Source organism: Misgurnus anguillicaudatus, chromosome 2 (genome assembly GCF_027580225.2).
Source record: "Misgurnus anguillicaudatus chromosome 2, ASM2758022v2, whole genome shotgun sequence".
Lineage (NCBI taxonomy): Eukaryota > Metazoa > Chordata > Actinopteri > Cypriniformes > Cobitidae > Misgurnus > Misgurnus anguillicaudatus.
In genome coordinates, this window is record NC_073338.2 from 19,036,430 (window position 1) to 19,053,285 (window position 16,856).

The 16,856-nt window shown below is 38.0% G+C and overlaps 1 protein-coding gene across 1 annotated transcript in view; it reads left to right on the top strand.

Annotated features, from left to right (window-relative positions):
• The window catches only part of tnn (tenascin N), a 56,727-nt gene that overhangs the window by 19,317 nt on the left and 20,554 nt on the right, over positions 1 to 16,856 (top strand). Inside the window, exons 5-7 of the mRNA XM_055201773.2 lie at positions 2,064 to 2,246; positions 2,347 to 2,436; positions 8,314 to 8,577. Of these exons, the coding sequence (XP_055057748.2) occupies positions 2,064 to 2,246; positions 2,347 to 2,436; positions 8,314 to 8,577 (537 nt within the window). The remainder of the gene's footprint in view (positions 1 to 2,063; positions 2,247 to 2,346; positions 2,437 to 8,313; positions 8,578 to 16,856) is intronic.

Genomic DNA, 16,856 nt, shown 5'->3' on the forward strand with positions numbered 1-16,856 from the left:
ACATTTACGTATGTGACATGACGTGAATAATTAACTGTAAACCAAAAAATTAAGTTTTCAAGTTTTTTAATATAATTATGTGTTAAAGGAGCATATCAATGGTTTATGTATTCACCATTATAATGCAGGATGTAACCATATGTGCAGAGTTCAATGAGAAAATGAAAATGAATTATAGCAGATCAACATTTTTTTGCGGTCAGTCATGCAGGCACAGAACATTAAAAATCCCATGAAAACGAATGATTATCTGGGTGTTATTATGATCGAGATGTATTATCACTGTCATTCAACAGTTCAAAGACCTTAAATGTCTTCAAGCGCTTCACATACAAAAGAAAAAGGCCTGCAGAGTGTATTTAGTGTTAGAGTATTTGCCTGTAACTAATATCTATCATCTGTGTAACAGAATGAAGATGTAAGATTGTTAGACAGGAATATTCATCATTCAGAATTATTCATAATACATTACACATTACAAAATCGGATAACTTAGTCTGTAATCTATTATTCATCCCATATTAAACTAATCATTATATAAGCGTTGGTTTTTAAAGGGGGTTGCTATATAATCATTCAACTAGTTGCGGGTTTTAATAGCCTCAGATGATTGTGCCTTGTTTTTGCATTTTATGCATTTTGTTTCCACTTTATAAAATGTTTCTGAATGCGATGAGTGAATCGTTTTTTAATAAATTGGTTTTGAAATTATAATTATATGGGATTCAGTTTAATTACATTATCATAAGCTTTTTATTTGACTTATTTTGAATCCACATGACTAGTTAAAAATGTAAAAATTAAAAAATTATGATGATTTTTTTATAGATATTTTTATAGAAATATCAATCTTTAGGTATATCCAACAAGTTAAAGTGCACACAAATCCATCATTAAATAATCAAAATGACTACAATCAGTTAATATATGACCTCTGAAGCGAAACAATACATTTGTAAGATTTTTATTTTTATATTTTGAGCTTATTTTACTGAGATCCTAATCAAGTCATGGTACAGTATAGTCACAAAATATTTAATGTATTTATTTGTGTTTAAACTTTATAGACATGATTTTCTGCTTTTTTCCGTGTCATTGATCACGAATGTCTTTTTTTGTGTCCCTCAGCACAAATTTCTGTAAATAGTTTTATGTGTCTGTAGCACAACTTTCTTTTTTGTGTCATTTTATTTATTATTATTATTATTATTATTATTTATTTTATTGTTTTCACATTTTTTACCTTTGTTGCTTGGGGTTAAAACGACTTTCTGTTACCTTTCAGACATCCTAATTCCAACCTCAAAAGAAAATAGTAAAAAAAACAATACATAAAATTACATCCTAACCCCAAATCTAACCATAAGTGACAATGATTTAAAAATAGAATAAAAGGAAAAACAATACATAAAATGACACAAAAAAGAAAGTTGTGCTTAGGACATGGAAAACAATAGAAATTTGTGCTGAATGACACACATTTGTGCTTAACAATGCGAAAAAAGTGGAAAATCATGTCCCTGAACATAAATAAATAAATCAAATATTTCGTGACTATACCCAAAATGCCTTGAGGTACGGTTGTTTACTAAAAATGAAACCCAAATGTCACAATTCTGCTATGGGCACATATTGATAACTTCAAATCTCATCGATTCTTACATCTTTTAAATTAAAGAGATAGCAAAGAGATTCTTTATTGGGCTTAACTCTCAGAATCTAGGAACAGTAAAGTAGGATTTTAATTGTGGATTTCACACTGCTTTGTTTTTTAACATGACCTTAACTCAATAGTAAAAATATCATGGTTATATTTTCACAGAATGTTCTTTTACGTTATGTAGAATGATTTTATGTAGAAAACATTACATCTCAAAGAATGACTTTAATGCTGGGTTTTAACAAATTGGATAACGAGGCATTTCTACAGTGGCAATGGTGTCAAATGCCTTTGCATTCATGTTGACACATAGAATTTCATTCCAACACCACTGCTGTATGACCCAGCGATACAATACTTAACTTTATCGTCATCATTAATTATTTTCCACCACTCTTTTCAGATGTCTCTGTTGTTGATGGGATCCAAGTCTTGGGTCAGACTGAAGACTCGATCCAGGTGGACTGGCAGAACCCTGCAATTGGAGTGGACCACTTCAAACTGATCCATGCAAGCCCAGATGGCCAAGAGGGACTGGAGAAAGTGGCAATGAGCCAGGAGGCCAGGACCATGCACACCATTGTAGGTCGGTCCGCTGCCTCCATCATCTACATGCACACTTTGTTGTTACAGGTCTCTTATAGCATCTGTGCAGCTAGAGCAAACACAAATGTGTGTGTTTTCAGGTCTAAACCCAGGAACAGAATATCAGATATCGGTGCAAGCAATCAAAGGTGAACTGGAAGGCAAACCATCCAATGCCACAGGAGTCACAGGTCAGTTAATATTCCTCTGTTTCCATGCTGTGGAAAATAAAATGTACAAGGATTTTCCATTTACTCTGCTCTGCTGTATTTTCTGAAAGTTTCTGCATGTTAAGGTTTCATTGAGATGATATTTAGTCACTTTATAAATGATTTGAGGTTTAGCTATCATCATAGGGAATTTTGTTCCCGGTGTGGGTGAAACCTGATCTACACACAGAGTTAAATAAATTAATGAAAACATCTGAATTCATGAAAACACTACTATTTGCCAAAAATTTGGAAGGTTAAGAAAGAATAGATGAGGAAATCAGATTATTGTTTTGATGTTGATGATACCAAGATTGAAATCATTACCACAACATTTGAATGGAGGAAAACAGCTTAAATGCTTTCACTTTATGCTTTACTCTTAAGCAATATTTTCTCCTGAAAGGGTTCAGTGTACTATTCTAGTTAAAAACTTTACAACCCACAGCATAGGACAGATATGTTCCTTCTCACCATAAATCAATTAAATTGCTTCCTTGACTGAAAGAACAACAATTGCATTTTTTACATTTTACCTCAGGCCACTGAAACGTGGCAGCTTTAACATTTCTACCCCTACAAAAATGTCCAAAAACCAACAAATATTCACAAAGAACCGTGGGGCAGATGTGTCTGTACTTTGTAGTGGTCAGAGCTACAGATATACAACATTAAAGTTTTCAAAGCTAGCTGATAGTCTGCTAGCAATGTCTGGTAATGGGAGATCTTTACTACTAAACCTGTCAAATAGGCTACTTTAGGAACAAATGAGTTATACTTTTTTTGTGGCTCGTAAATGTCGCATTAGAAGTGCAAAATGTGCAATGAAATGAACATAAAATGTGATTTGTCCGTGCCTTTTGGAAATGTTGTAAAATATCCTGATGGATTAGTCTGTAATTCCACCTATTACAATGTCAACCTGCTATGGCCCTTAGATAATGTAACATCATATGTCATGTTTTAGCTTTAAACTTGATAGTCTTATATTAATGGGCTGTAATATTTCATGTTTAATAGTGGTTTCTCAGTGCATTAGAATACATATACATTAGAAGTATGGTTTGGTAAATTATGATTTCAAAGAAAACTTTACATATGTTACAAGCTATAGACATTCTTTTTTTATCATTAGCATTTTATAAAATTTTAGATCATCACTGATACATTATAATCACCATTGTATTCCCTTCATGTATTTCATCATAACATGTATCCCACATTGATGATATATTTTAAATAAACATAAATAATACTATAAAGAGAAAGAAAAAAATTGCAATCAAGTATACCTTTTCCAACAAGCACCACATTCTCATCTAGTAGCAATACATTGCATATAATCCCCATTTTGCCACACATTTGTCTGCCCCGTCATTGATATTGAAAGAAATCTTTTCATATGAAGCCACTTTTGCCAGTTCTATGCTCCACTCCTGAAAGGAGGGCTCGCTTGCGTTCTTCCAGTTTCTTAATATTATTTGTTTTCCTACCATTATACTGGTTTGGATGAAGTCCCGGCTCCACAGTTCGCTGTCATTTGTGGATCATATAAAACATATAGCCTCGGGCAAATTTCCAAACTAGTCCGAACTCTAAAAAATGATGTGTTGGATTTACTTAAAATATATATGCACCATTTTTGCATTACACTTTTTAAGTATTCCCAACTTTGATAGTTTTACTTAAAATTAACAAAAAAACCTGTGTTTTACTTACTTAAATTTTTAAGTAAAGAATGATGATGAACTCAAATATTTAAGTTCATATAACACATATTTTCTTGTTTATTTTAAGTAAAATTATTCCAAGTTGGGATTACTTAAAATATATATGCATCATTTTTGCATCACACTTTTTAAGTAAATCCAACACATATTTTAGAGTGAAGTTGGAGCAATTTAGTATACCCAATTCAGCTAATCTGCATGTTTTGGACTGTGGGAGTGTACACAGAAAGGTCTCCTGAACAAAGTCTTTGTCTGACTTAGCTCTTGCTTGAACCAGAGACCTTTATTGGTGTAAGGCAACAATGATGCGCTAACCCACTGTGTTGCCCTCTACACTGAACACACACTTCTCAATCATGGTAACAATGAACAAACATCATTCTATCAAAATAACTCTAAATACAACATATAACTAACATTAATTACATATCAACATAAATAAACCCAGCAAACATTAAAAGTCATCTTTTTTAGTAAATATTAACCAAAGAAGTGAACATGTCGCAATGCATGCTGGGAACTATTCAGACCATTGTTTTTTTTAATTGCTTGTTCAGATTACTCAATTTGGCAAGTTGGGTAAAAGTTTTTTGTGTTTAATCCAATTACTTTCATAAGTTATGGTTGTTCAGCCAACGAATCGTTTTCAATACAGTCATGAATCTTTAACCAAAAGTTCTTAATCATAGAACATTCCCAGAACACGTGAAAAAGAGTTCCTTCCGAGTTGCAGCATTTCCAGCAGTCTGGATTATCCCTCAGCTTCAACCTAAACAATCTAGTTGGGGTCCAATAGAACCGATTCAAAATCTTAAACTGAATTAGTCTAATTTTAATGTCTCTTGAAACCATACACAAATACAATCCCACTCTTTACATGTAAGGTTGATGTTCAAATCCGTCGACCATATTAACCTTGTTGCATAAGATATGGAAACAGCAATAGACATTCTTAAAAAAAAAATGTGTGGCAGAAAAAACTAAAATTTGCATTCAACATCATGGTCTTTGAATTATTGTGATATATTTTACTTTATAATTTACTCTTGTCCAAAACTGCTTTAAAAAAATAAATTAGAAGTACTTTATCATTACTAATTAAAGTTTGCAAAGCTGAAAGGGTAAAATCAGATTATTTTAAAAATGTGTATTACATTTAGGGGCTCTTTACCCTAAAGCAAAAATCAGATAGAACTTAAAGTTGTTTGTCTTATTGTCAATTAAACAATTAAAGAAAGAAAACGTTTAACATGTATTTTTCTATAGATCTTGGTTTTGCCTTAGTGTGTGCCAAATCTATTGATATTAATGGTTGCAATGATTTTGTTTTGGAACTTTCAAAAATCTTTAACTATTTTTTTTCTCAAAATTGACTTCGCTTCTCAAAATTGACTTAATCAACTTCAAACAGGTGTAACTCTGTCATTTTGAAAATACTAATAACTTATTTTTGAAAATTAAAAAAATGGGTCACATATTTACTTTGATTCTTTCTAGTGTGTTTTCCTAATAAAATTCCCTATTTTCTCACTCACTGGGGTTTGTAAGGCAGTACTTGTAAAGCTGCTATGAAACAAGATTGCTGAAGTTGCTGCAGTATTTAAAAGTGTAGCCAATTCTATTCGTTATACATAAGTTGATATAAATTGTTGGTAGGGGGTCGCTCACAAAGTTTATGAGATTTGGGGGTCCTTAGATTATGTTTGAAAACCCCTGAGCTATAGTCTGATAGTCTTTAAAATAAGCAAACTAACATGCAATGCATTTAACATCTTTAATTCCATACCCCAAAATATATATTATATTCAATATCTTTCATTCTCTTTAAAATGAAAGTGTCAATCTTAACAAATCATAAATATCTTTCCATAGCGAACAGCATTTAAATCATTCTGAACCTGCACTGTAAAAAAATAATATGCTGGATTTACTTAAAAAAAATCATTTTTGCATCCATTTTTTAAGCAAGTATTACATGAAATTTTAAGCAGTTGCATAAATTGCTTAAAATTTCTTGTAATGCTTAAAAAATGGATGCAAAAATGATGCACTATATTTTTAAGTAAATCCAGCCTTTATGTTTTTCAGTGTGGGAATACAACAGGTTAAACATTGTACTAAAAAAAAATCAGCAAGAGCACTTCACCTGTCCACCACATGCCACTATGATGCATTAGTATCTGTGTTTAGGCTGTCTCAGTTTGACCAGGTACCCATTATCACTTCACTTTAATGATCCTTTTGAGCCTCGAGGCAACTTTAAATGAGCTTTAACCTGGACTGCAGTGCTTGTTTATTTGACCCTTGTCAAGAAGAAAACACCTGACAGGATATTTGCCCTTAAGATCCAATTTCTTCCCAGAAAAGAGGTTTTGCTATGCACAGCCAATATCATCATTTGGTTTCACAAATGACTTTAAATCTTCTCAATTTCAGGGGACACATTAAAAATCAACCAAATGTCTGTAGACACACACACATACTGTACAAATAGAGTTTCAGCATGTATAAGTTAGTAAGAATTTAACACTCAGCTCTTTCTTTAAATGTAAAGGTATAACATCATCCAGCTATAAGTTAAAGCAGCCATTAGAGAGTTCCATAAACAGCATTTTCCTTCTACTCAGCAACTTATAAATTACAGCACCAGTTGCTCACAGACTTCGTTTTACCTTACTATATGAACAGGAAATGTTTTTTCGGTATTTCCTCTTGGACGTAACACACTTCGTGCCTGTGCAACACAACTAAATCTAAGTGCTACCATTTAGGTTAATCTAAAGGGAGTATTTAACTTCCTTGTGCTTAACTGCATAAAACCTCTCTACAAAACAGCCAAGTTGAAATGTATAGATTTCATTGTGTGCATTTTGCAACACTCGAGCAGTACTGTTGAGTCTACAGTAAGTTTGTCTGAACAATAAATGCACAACTTTAAACGATTTTAAAGACTGTCTCTATAACAGCAACAAAAATAGCTCAATAAAAGGCAGACTTTGATATTCTAGTTTCACCCTGCAATAACCAAGTCCCTCATCATCGTCTTCATATCAATTGAGTATAGTTCTGCCATTACAAGGTCATATGCTTGAGTCTAATTTCTCATTTATTACTTTTGTATAAAGCCTATTTTACCGCCAGGAATTTAATATCCTGGATGTGTGAATGCAATATGACCAACCATCCCTCACATTCTGTTTAAAAATGTACAAAAAGCAAACTTCAGGTGTGTTTGGTACCCTTGAGCAGTTACTATTACTAACCACAAAGGCCCTTGCTTAATTTTCCATAATTTAGTTTTTTATATGATGGATAAAATGTTTTCCATAAAGATAAAGCCACAAGTTGTGTCTGGAGTCTGCAAAACTAAAAGCATCCTTCATCTTTCTTTCCTTAAATGTGCAGAGAAATTCAATCCCTGGTATTATGAATCTGACCGCACATAGAGAAGAATAGAGCGAATCTGGCCTGGATCATCTTTTTGACAACATGTGCATAAGCAATAAGACACAGAAGTTGCTCGGCACGTTTGGTCCATGATTGATTGTTTGTGGGATGAGATATTGACAAGCCAATGTTGCAATCAAGTGTTTCTAAAACGAGTCCTGGCGGTTGTCTGCTAAGCTGTTGTTTCTTATTCAGGTCCACGTCTCAAACCCAGGTCAAATATGATAAGCCGACCTTGGCAATCAGAAAGCGTCAAACAAGAGCTGTGGATTCTAGCAGTCATGAATCAGCAGGGTGACTTTCGGCTGACCCCGCTGTGGTCACAGGACGACAGCTGAAATGATGATTGCTTTTCCTCTCGCTTCCTCCGTCGCATTACATAAGCGCTGCTCAGAAATGCATACTGCGCTGCTTATATGACCCTGCACACATCCTTGGATCTACAGGTCTTGATAATTGCAAACCCATACGTTTTTTAAGTTAAAACATAGTCTATGTGCTGTATTTGCGAGCCTTGTCAAGCCACCAAATGACGATCATTGCTTTTCTCTTGAAGTCTCAAGATAGTTTTGTGAAACCTTTATGGTGCTTTTTTGAAACGTGACTTTGTAATGAGGGTTGAAATAAAACAAGTTTGACTAAAATGACAGAATTATAATTTTTAGGTACATTTTTCCTACAGACATTGATGCTCCAACCAATCTGGCAACCAAAGAGGTGACGGAGAATTCGGCAACTGTGACATGGTATGCCGTTCGTGCAGATATCGATGGCTACATTCTAACCTATACTTCCGCTGAGGGCACCAGCAATGAAATTAAAGTGAGAGCGGATGCTACCTCTCACCAGCTGACATCTCTGAAGCCTGGAGTCCTGTATACGGTTTTCCTCTGGGCTTATAAGGGCTCTCGCTCCAGCAGGAAGAGTATGACTGAGGCTGAGACGGGTAAGTGCTTCTCCTTCTGGGTGAAGATGTTGGACCCTCGGGGGCCACTTACAATACTTTCATCTCTCAAAAAAAACCCTGTCTGTTTCTCAATATGCGTTCTCCAGCGATCTTGCGTGCTCGTGTTCTTGCTCTACGTCATCATTAGCCTTCGAAGTTCAATTCCAACGTCAAGAACGCAAGTACAGATGATGCATGAAAATACCCGGTGGCCGGTTGCATAAACATAGCTGTGACGTTAAGACTGCGTCTTAAGTATGATTCTGACTAACTAGCAATTAGTTAGGGCTAATCAGTCTTATTATTTGGATTTAAATTAGACCAATCTACCTTTCTATGTAACATACTTGAAACAGATATGATCAGTCTTGAAGAAAAAAATTCATGACTAACTTTTAAAGCTAGTCTTAAAGTTTTATGCAACCGGCCACCGGATGTGTTTTTGATATCGAGGACGCATCAAGTGCAGACTTGCACGCTGAAATAGCTTTACGCCCCAGAAGTCATTGCGGCAAAACAATGGAGGAGGAAGGAAGTGTTACGCACAACACACATCGCGCGAGAGTGAGAAGCTGGTTAAAGTAAACTTTAAGTAACGTTTAAAACTTTAAGTAAATTTTAAGTATTAATTTCATAAAAAAACGCGTATTTGATATTTAAATGTATGTTTTATTGGCATGGAACAACTAATCTTAATTGAGTTTCTTATTTTTGGTTATATTATTATTTCCTGACAAGGTATCTGAAATATTTACGTATTTGCCTTTATAAAATTACATAAAAAAAATAAAATAATGTATATAATAATGCAGATAATGGCATCTTTGTCACTTTATGAATGTTGGATCTGGGAAAATCTGAAATCACACATCTCAATTCTCACAAGTTCGTTCTGTGTTCTCGCGACCTTCTGAGTTCGTTCTTTTGAGGTCGCCTGTCAAGACTGATCTCCACGAGAACGCAAGTCCATTCTTTGCGTTCTTAGAATTGAGAAACAGCAATACATGAGTTGATAAGTGGCATTAATCTTTCATTTGTCATTAGAAAAAAGCATAAATTTGGTCTTTTTTATATACTTAACATTTATCTTAATGCAACTTGTAAAGCAAATAGCTAAAATTTGTTACCTACTGATTACAAAAAGTTTTTCCTTCTTTTCTTCTTTCTTTCTTTCTTTCTTTCTTTCTTTCTTTCTTTCTTTCTTTCTTTCTTTCTTTCTTTCTTTCTTTCTTTCTTTCTTTCTTTCTTTCTTTCTTTCTTTCTTTCTTTCTTTCTTTCTTTCTTTCATTCTGCCTTATTTGCACCACTAATAGGCTATACAGTACACCAATAACAGCAGAGAAAAAAAATACATGAACATGCACTACTAACATTTTCCATTTTAATTTGAAGCTTGAACGATTTCATAATTTAAATGATTCTAATACACTGTAAAAAGTTAATTGGTATCATTTAAAGGATAATTCCAGTATTCAACACTTTGAGTCTCATTTCTGGTTTGTTTTGGATGAACTACAGTGATGGACAGTGAAATTTTGACAATGGGTCGTGTCTTGACTTTTTGACTCTTTAGAAGTGTCTCTTGACTGCTTCAGAATGGAAGTCAATGACCATGCACAAACATGTCATTAAAACAACACTTAACGTTCATTTTCAAAACTGTGCTACTCACCGAGTGGTTTGTGGTGTTTGTTGATGATTAAAAACAAATATATTGGCGCAATGTATGATTTCAATCTGTGTTATTTGCTATAGTGAAACTATTTTTTCAGATACCTCACAACCGCGTATATACTTCCACTCTATATTTGAGTCTGAAGGGTTAGCACACTCTCGACCACTTGATGGCGACAACCACTTTGCCGTACAAGGACGCTGAAGGGAACTTGGTGTCTAGCGTATAGACAGTCACAATCGAGCTCAACTTCAAACCTAAGGCTGGCCACTGAGCCATCAAATATGGGAAAAATTTATTCTGAGAGAAACCGAGCGAAAAACTACAACCACATGTAAACAGACCACTTTTCCGTTTCCGGCGGCGGAGTGATATAACAGCGAGCAATGAGTCTTCCAAGAGAAGTCAATGGAATTTTACAAAATGCCAAATAAAACACGACAGAAACTGTATTTCGCTACACTACTTGTTTTTAATCACCAACGAACACCACGAACCACTCGGTGAGTAGTACAGTTTTGAAAATGAACGTTAAGTGTTGTTTTAATGACATGTTTGTGCATGGCCCTTGACTTCCATTCTGAAGCAGTCAAGAGACGCTTCTAAACGAGTCAAAAAGTCAAGACACGACCCATTGTCAAAATTTCAGTGTCCATCACTTTAGTTCATCCAAAACAAACCAGAAATGAGACTCAAAGTGTTAAATACCAGAATTATCCTTTAATCAGCTTATTTTTTTCACTTAAAGAGTTTTTGTATGTGTTACTTATTTAATTATTTTTTAGTTCATCCAACTTTAACTTTTTATAGTGTAATGGTTGTTATACTTTTTACATTGATATTTAATGTACATTGATAATTTAATATTATAATTTTTTCTAAAATAGTGTAATCTGTAAACAGTTTATGGTTTTGCACGCATTTGTTGCAGTAAATATGACATAAATTTAATTCAAGCTTTGAGTTCTTTCAGGGTGCACATTTCAGTATGCATGTTCCTTGGAATTGAAAGCCATTACCTTGGCACCATGCATGCACCAGTTTAGCTACAGCAACTGAGAAAGACATGAATGGCAAGAAACAATATCAAAGTCGCTGTGTGTTTGATCAATGCATTTTAATTCGATTAGACTTGAAACTGGAGTGATGCTGGCTGGTGATTTTTTACTCCTTGCCAGCCCTGTAATAATAAGTAGAGCTCACCAAAGCATTACAAATCAGAGAAAGAGAGAGATATTTGTTTACTGGCTACTGCTTGAGACGGTAAACCAGATGGTCTAAGTGCATAACCAGCTGACAGACAGAGTGAGGAAACATAACCCAAACAGAAGCACTTGGATATATAATCAAATCTACCCATGCGTATCCTCCAGAAGAATTCGTACCCTCAGAATTTTAAGACGAATGGATTTTGAATGCAACTTCTAAAAAGTTGATGCATTATTATTTTCCATTTCTAGTGACTTTTCACTCATTCCTAAATACTCAAACTAAGGTGAACAACAATTTCTGTCCTGATACAGATATTTGATTACATATAAACCCAAATTAATAAGCACTGGCTTAATTCGTTGCTCTCCAGTCCAATTGTGTCTGCTGGAAAAAGAGGAGGATGGTTCAGTTCTGCACTGCCCATCGCTCTCTGTGCCCTCTTTTGACCTATAGATATGGCTGGTGACTGCTCTTCCGAGGGGCGCAAATTCAAAATATGTGTTTGGAGTGTCATGTGTGTTGCTCGTGTTTTCAAAATATGTGTTTGTTGCATCATGTGAACCATGTGCATCACATGATTTGTCAAAATAAGTGCCTGCTGCACACGCGTCAAAACTGTTTATGATAAGACACTCCCTTAACAGTAAACTTTGATTACGCATGAGATTATGTGAGTATCTGGCAAACGCGAGCCTCTCTTTTATCATAAACCCTTTAGACACATCTGCAGCAGGCTCTTTTTTTGACAAGACACGTGATGCACATAGGTTCACTCGACGCAGCTGTAGCGAATTTCAGCGGGAGGAGGGAAATAACGTTATTTGAAACACTATGAACCTCCGACCGAAACACTACGGGGATTCCCAAGGGAATCTTAGATTTTAGCTCAAAAGGGAATATTATGTATAATTAACTGTAATTAATTATACAAGTTTATCAGGTTTTACCTGGCGTAGCAGAATTAATAATAACAATTAATTAATATGTTCGTCCACCGAAGACATATATCCATAATCGTATATTAACGTCTAAGAAATGTTAATTTCATGGCCTTTAAAATTAACCTTCTCACTGATATACAGTGCTACTCGCAGCGTGTAGCTGGATCAAAAGGCAGAAATAGTGACTTTAATTTCATGAGCATTGAACACAGAAACAATTCAATTGTGAAAATGCAAACCGGTTTATTAACTATAAAATGAAGTACACATAACGACTAACTAAACATACACACATACAATAACATAAAACATAGATGAGAAAGAAAAGATTGAAAATAACTAGAGAGAGATGAAAGATTGGCAATAGCACTATTGCTTAACATCTGCACAAACCATCGGATAATCTCTAAGGATCGCCTTAATTTTCATAAGGGGTAAAGCTTGAACATCAGCGAGTAAAACGAGTTTATACTTGCGTTTGGCTCTTTGTGATGCGGTGCGAAGTTTCTTATGCTCGCGGTGCGAGCAAGGAGAGAGAGAGAGAATCCAGGTGTGTTCGTTTAAGATGGAAGTCCGTTAAGTTGTTTCGTAGGGCGGATTGGTCCGCGGGGTTTTCCGAACTCTAGCGCAAAGCCAGGAAAGACTGTCCTGAAGAGACAGGGCTCAGAGAAAAGATGATGAATCCGAGGGACTCTGGGTGAGTCTCAGCGAGTTTCCAAACTGCGCTGACGGGTTACCTGGGTAACCGGGCGACTGGGCGCTCATGAGTGAACTAAGCCACTGACTGAGATACTGAGCGAATCGTTCGAATTGAGCTATTGAGCGATGATCAATGAGCAATGAGCAATGAGCAATGATGGCTTGGGCGATAGGCCGTTTTGACCTTTCACACGCCCAGCCCATTTTGGGTGTACGACCAATGTGTGAAGTGTTCGGTCGCGCGGGGAAACAAGCCTTTGTTCTTTCAGACATCACATTTGCGTAATTGCATAATGATAAAACTTTGTTTCCATAACTCTTCAAATCGATACTAAATGACATTGATGCGGCTTATGGTAATATGATACATAGAAATGATTGGGAAATAAAGAGTAGATTAATTTGATACTAGACAAGACATGGGTTTAAGATCACGTTGAATAATAATTTCATACCTAAGATATGAACCATGCTACAGTGAACAAAATCTAACTAAAGTGTTAACACACAGTTACATCACACATACATGATCATGCAGTAAAGGGATATAACATATATATACATTTAAACAGCTCATTGTGATTTTTAAATGTGGTTTCATCACAGACATATAGTCTGTGCCCCCTGCTGTGTCTCTGGCAATGGTCAGAATGGTGGAATTCCTTTGAAGACTGCATTTGTTTTAATTGTCGCCCACTTTACAGCCTTGATAGGTGGTAGATATCTGGGTGATTGTGTTATCAGGACACAGGGTTATCTAAAGTCACAATTTTAGGGCTGTTTACGATCCAGACGCCAAATGGCCTCAATCTGACTCCGAGCCATTTGCTACATATCCCCCCTTCATGGCCACCAGGGTCTTGAGAGACTTTGGTGGGCGATGGTTCAATAGGCGATGGTTGGACAGGTCATTTGGGTTTGGATGGCAGGTGTATCTTAATTTTCTGCAGCGCTTCGGCGTGCCTGCAGAGGGGTGATTTCGATGAGGTTGGGCTCTTGCTTCCCACGGTTCCGCTTGAAGGCTTGAGGGACGGCAGCTGTGCACTTGTTCGCTGTTTCCTGCATCCCGCTGACTCTTCGGTACAGGATGAAAGTGAGGCCAAGAGTAAGGGCGTATCCTACTCCTGTGGAGAGGCACAGTACTGTGTCAGTGGCGGTCCAGGCTTGGAAAACAGGGAGGCTGTGCATAGCTGGCATGCGAGCAAGTGCCTGGAGGGCAGTGTCGATGGGCGTGACATCAATTAGTTGGGTCCCCCCTTCTGCAATCCTCATCTCCAATTCAGGGTCTAAAGTGAAGTTGTGGTCCCTGAAAAAAGTTGAAATTTCCAGTTCGGTGTGGTACTCCTCACTGGGAAGGTGATAGAGTGCGAGTTCATCGATGTGAAGAATCGCATCTTTTGGAACTTGAATCCACATCGTCTGGTTTGGTAGACTGATGCGGGTGGCTGTGTCGTGTTGGTTGTAGGTCAAAGTGGCCGTGCTGGCTGGGGTGTTGACCAGCCATCGGTCACCTACAATCTCAGCTTGGGTGTTAGTGACCTCGGCTCGTGGTTTAGCTGAGGCAGGACAACGAGAGTCAATCTTCATGGGCCGCAGCCCACAGATGCCGTCAGTGTTGTCCTGAAGGAAAGGTTTGCTGGGGCAGAGATAATGAATGTCTTTAGTGAGGCTGCACATGTGCAGGTTTGGTGCAAGGTACAGCTGTTCATTGCTGTCATGGTAAGCCACCACAGTGGGGGTGCGTATTCTGATGTGGGTGTTTCCCTGCCAGAAGCCAACATTGACAATGTCTTTGAGTCTGGAGATGTTGTGTGACTCGATGATTGGCAGGTTTATCAGAAAAGCAAGTTCGCCTTGTTCAGGGGCTATGCTTAGTGGAATTGCGCTACCTAGGGAGTAGGCCAGATGCGCCTGCAGGGTGTTTGTTGGGCCTGCAGTGGCAGAGGGTAAAATGGTCTGTACCAGGCTTAGGGGTACCAGGCAGGGTGGAATGGCTGCTGCGGCAGCTCCGAGTAGGGCTCCCAGGAACCGCTTGGGACGCTTGGTTTGTCCGCCAAGACCTGCCTGTGTGACAGTCATCTTCTGAAGTTGGTACAGCATGTGTTTGATGTCAGCCTCTGCGTGAATCATAGCGTTCTGCGCCCATCGTTCTCCTGCCCAACTGGTTTCTGGTGCTGATGCTGTGTAGTGTGCTCTGTAGACATCACGGGGGTTGAGTCGGACATAGACTTTTTGGCTATGTGTTCTGCAGTTCGTGATCAGGAGTCCAGGTTGCTCTTTAAGGACGATGCCTGAGACGGGACCCGGCGACACGATTTCAGGTTGCGGCCACCCCCCCTGTAGGCTGATGTACAGAACAGTGATCCACAGCAGCATCCTGGTGACAGAGAGGGAGAGAGAGAAAGAACAATAGGCGAGCACTACAGGTCCTTGTTTGGTCAGGACAGTTCTCTTTCTTTTCATTGGCGGCTGTTCCCTAGGTGGCAGAGTTCTAGTGATGAGGCAGTGTGGAGAAGTTTGGTTCGTCCCCCCTTTACTATCATGCCATAATGTTGAGTGTCTCTTGACTTGGTTCTGGTGGACCCATCTGAAAATTGGTTCCTTCTGACTCCTGCCCATCTTGATCTGGTATGCCATGGGGGAGAGTTTGTCCACAATCTCATGAGGTCCTGTCCAGTGTGGCAGAAATTTCTTTGACAGCAGTCGGTGAGCTGTCTGAATTGGCGGGGCGAAACTGTAGGACCAGATCTTGGTTGTTCGAAAAGCGAAGGTCGTTCCCGGATGAAGTTCATCCAGATACTGGTGAGTGGTGTCATTGGGTGCTGGAAAGCATTCTGCCAACTTTGTGAATTGGCAGATGACCGTGAGAAAGTGTTTGTTGCCCCTCGTTGGCCTGGGTAATGGTCCAACCCAGTCTATCTGGAGGTCTGACACTGAAAAGTTGACACCTCTTTTTTGAAGTGGTGCTCCATGGTTTGGCTTAGCCGGTTGGAACTGGCAGCAAACCAGACATTTCTTGATGTGTTCTGCTACATCGTGCTGCATTCCAGGCCAGTATGCCACCTGTTTCGGTGTTTCATAAGTGGCTTTTGTGCGGTGGTGTGCGGCACATGCTGTGTCATGCGCATACATTAGTATGACCCCCCTATGGGCCTGAGGAACCACAAGCGCAGGTGTAGTGCGGTCATCAGGGACATACCCGAGGATGTTGTGTTGTATGCGCAGCAGGTGCCTGACATCGTTGAGACGTTTGCGGGTTGGAGCAGCAGACAGGTCAGAGTTTGTGATAGGGTAGGTGGAGGGGTCTGAGAGGTGGTTTAACATAGCTTGGGTAGCGATGTTAAAGGCTTGTAGTTTCTGATGATCTGCATCATCCTGCATGGCATCTGCATCTTTTAAATTTTGTTGAACTTGTGTGTCAAGTCCTGGGTATGGCTCTGAGTCTTTGGCTGGATGCAGAGTGCAGAGCAGTGAACTTTTGGAGTTTAGGTCTGAGACGAAGTTCCCGTGGCTGGCTGGGGGGTCGTCCATGACCTGTGTGACCTGGCAGTTTACCTCAGATGATCTGGCTGATTGAAAGGGTAAAGGTTCTCGCACTTGAGCCCAAATTTTTAACTGTTTAAAGTCCATTAAGGGTTCAAAGCGGTCTAGCAGGTCTTTGCCAATGAGGAGAGGGTATGAGTCCATTGGTGAGATGTACACAGGGTGTATGATGCTCATAGGACCGATCGTCAGGTGGATGGGAATCACCT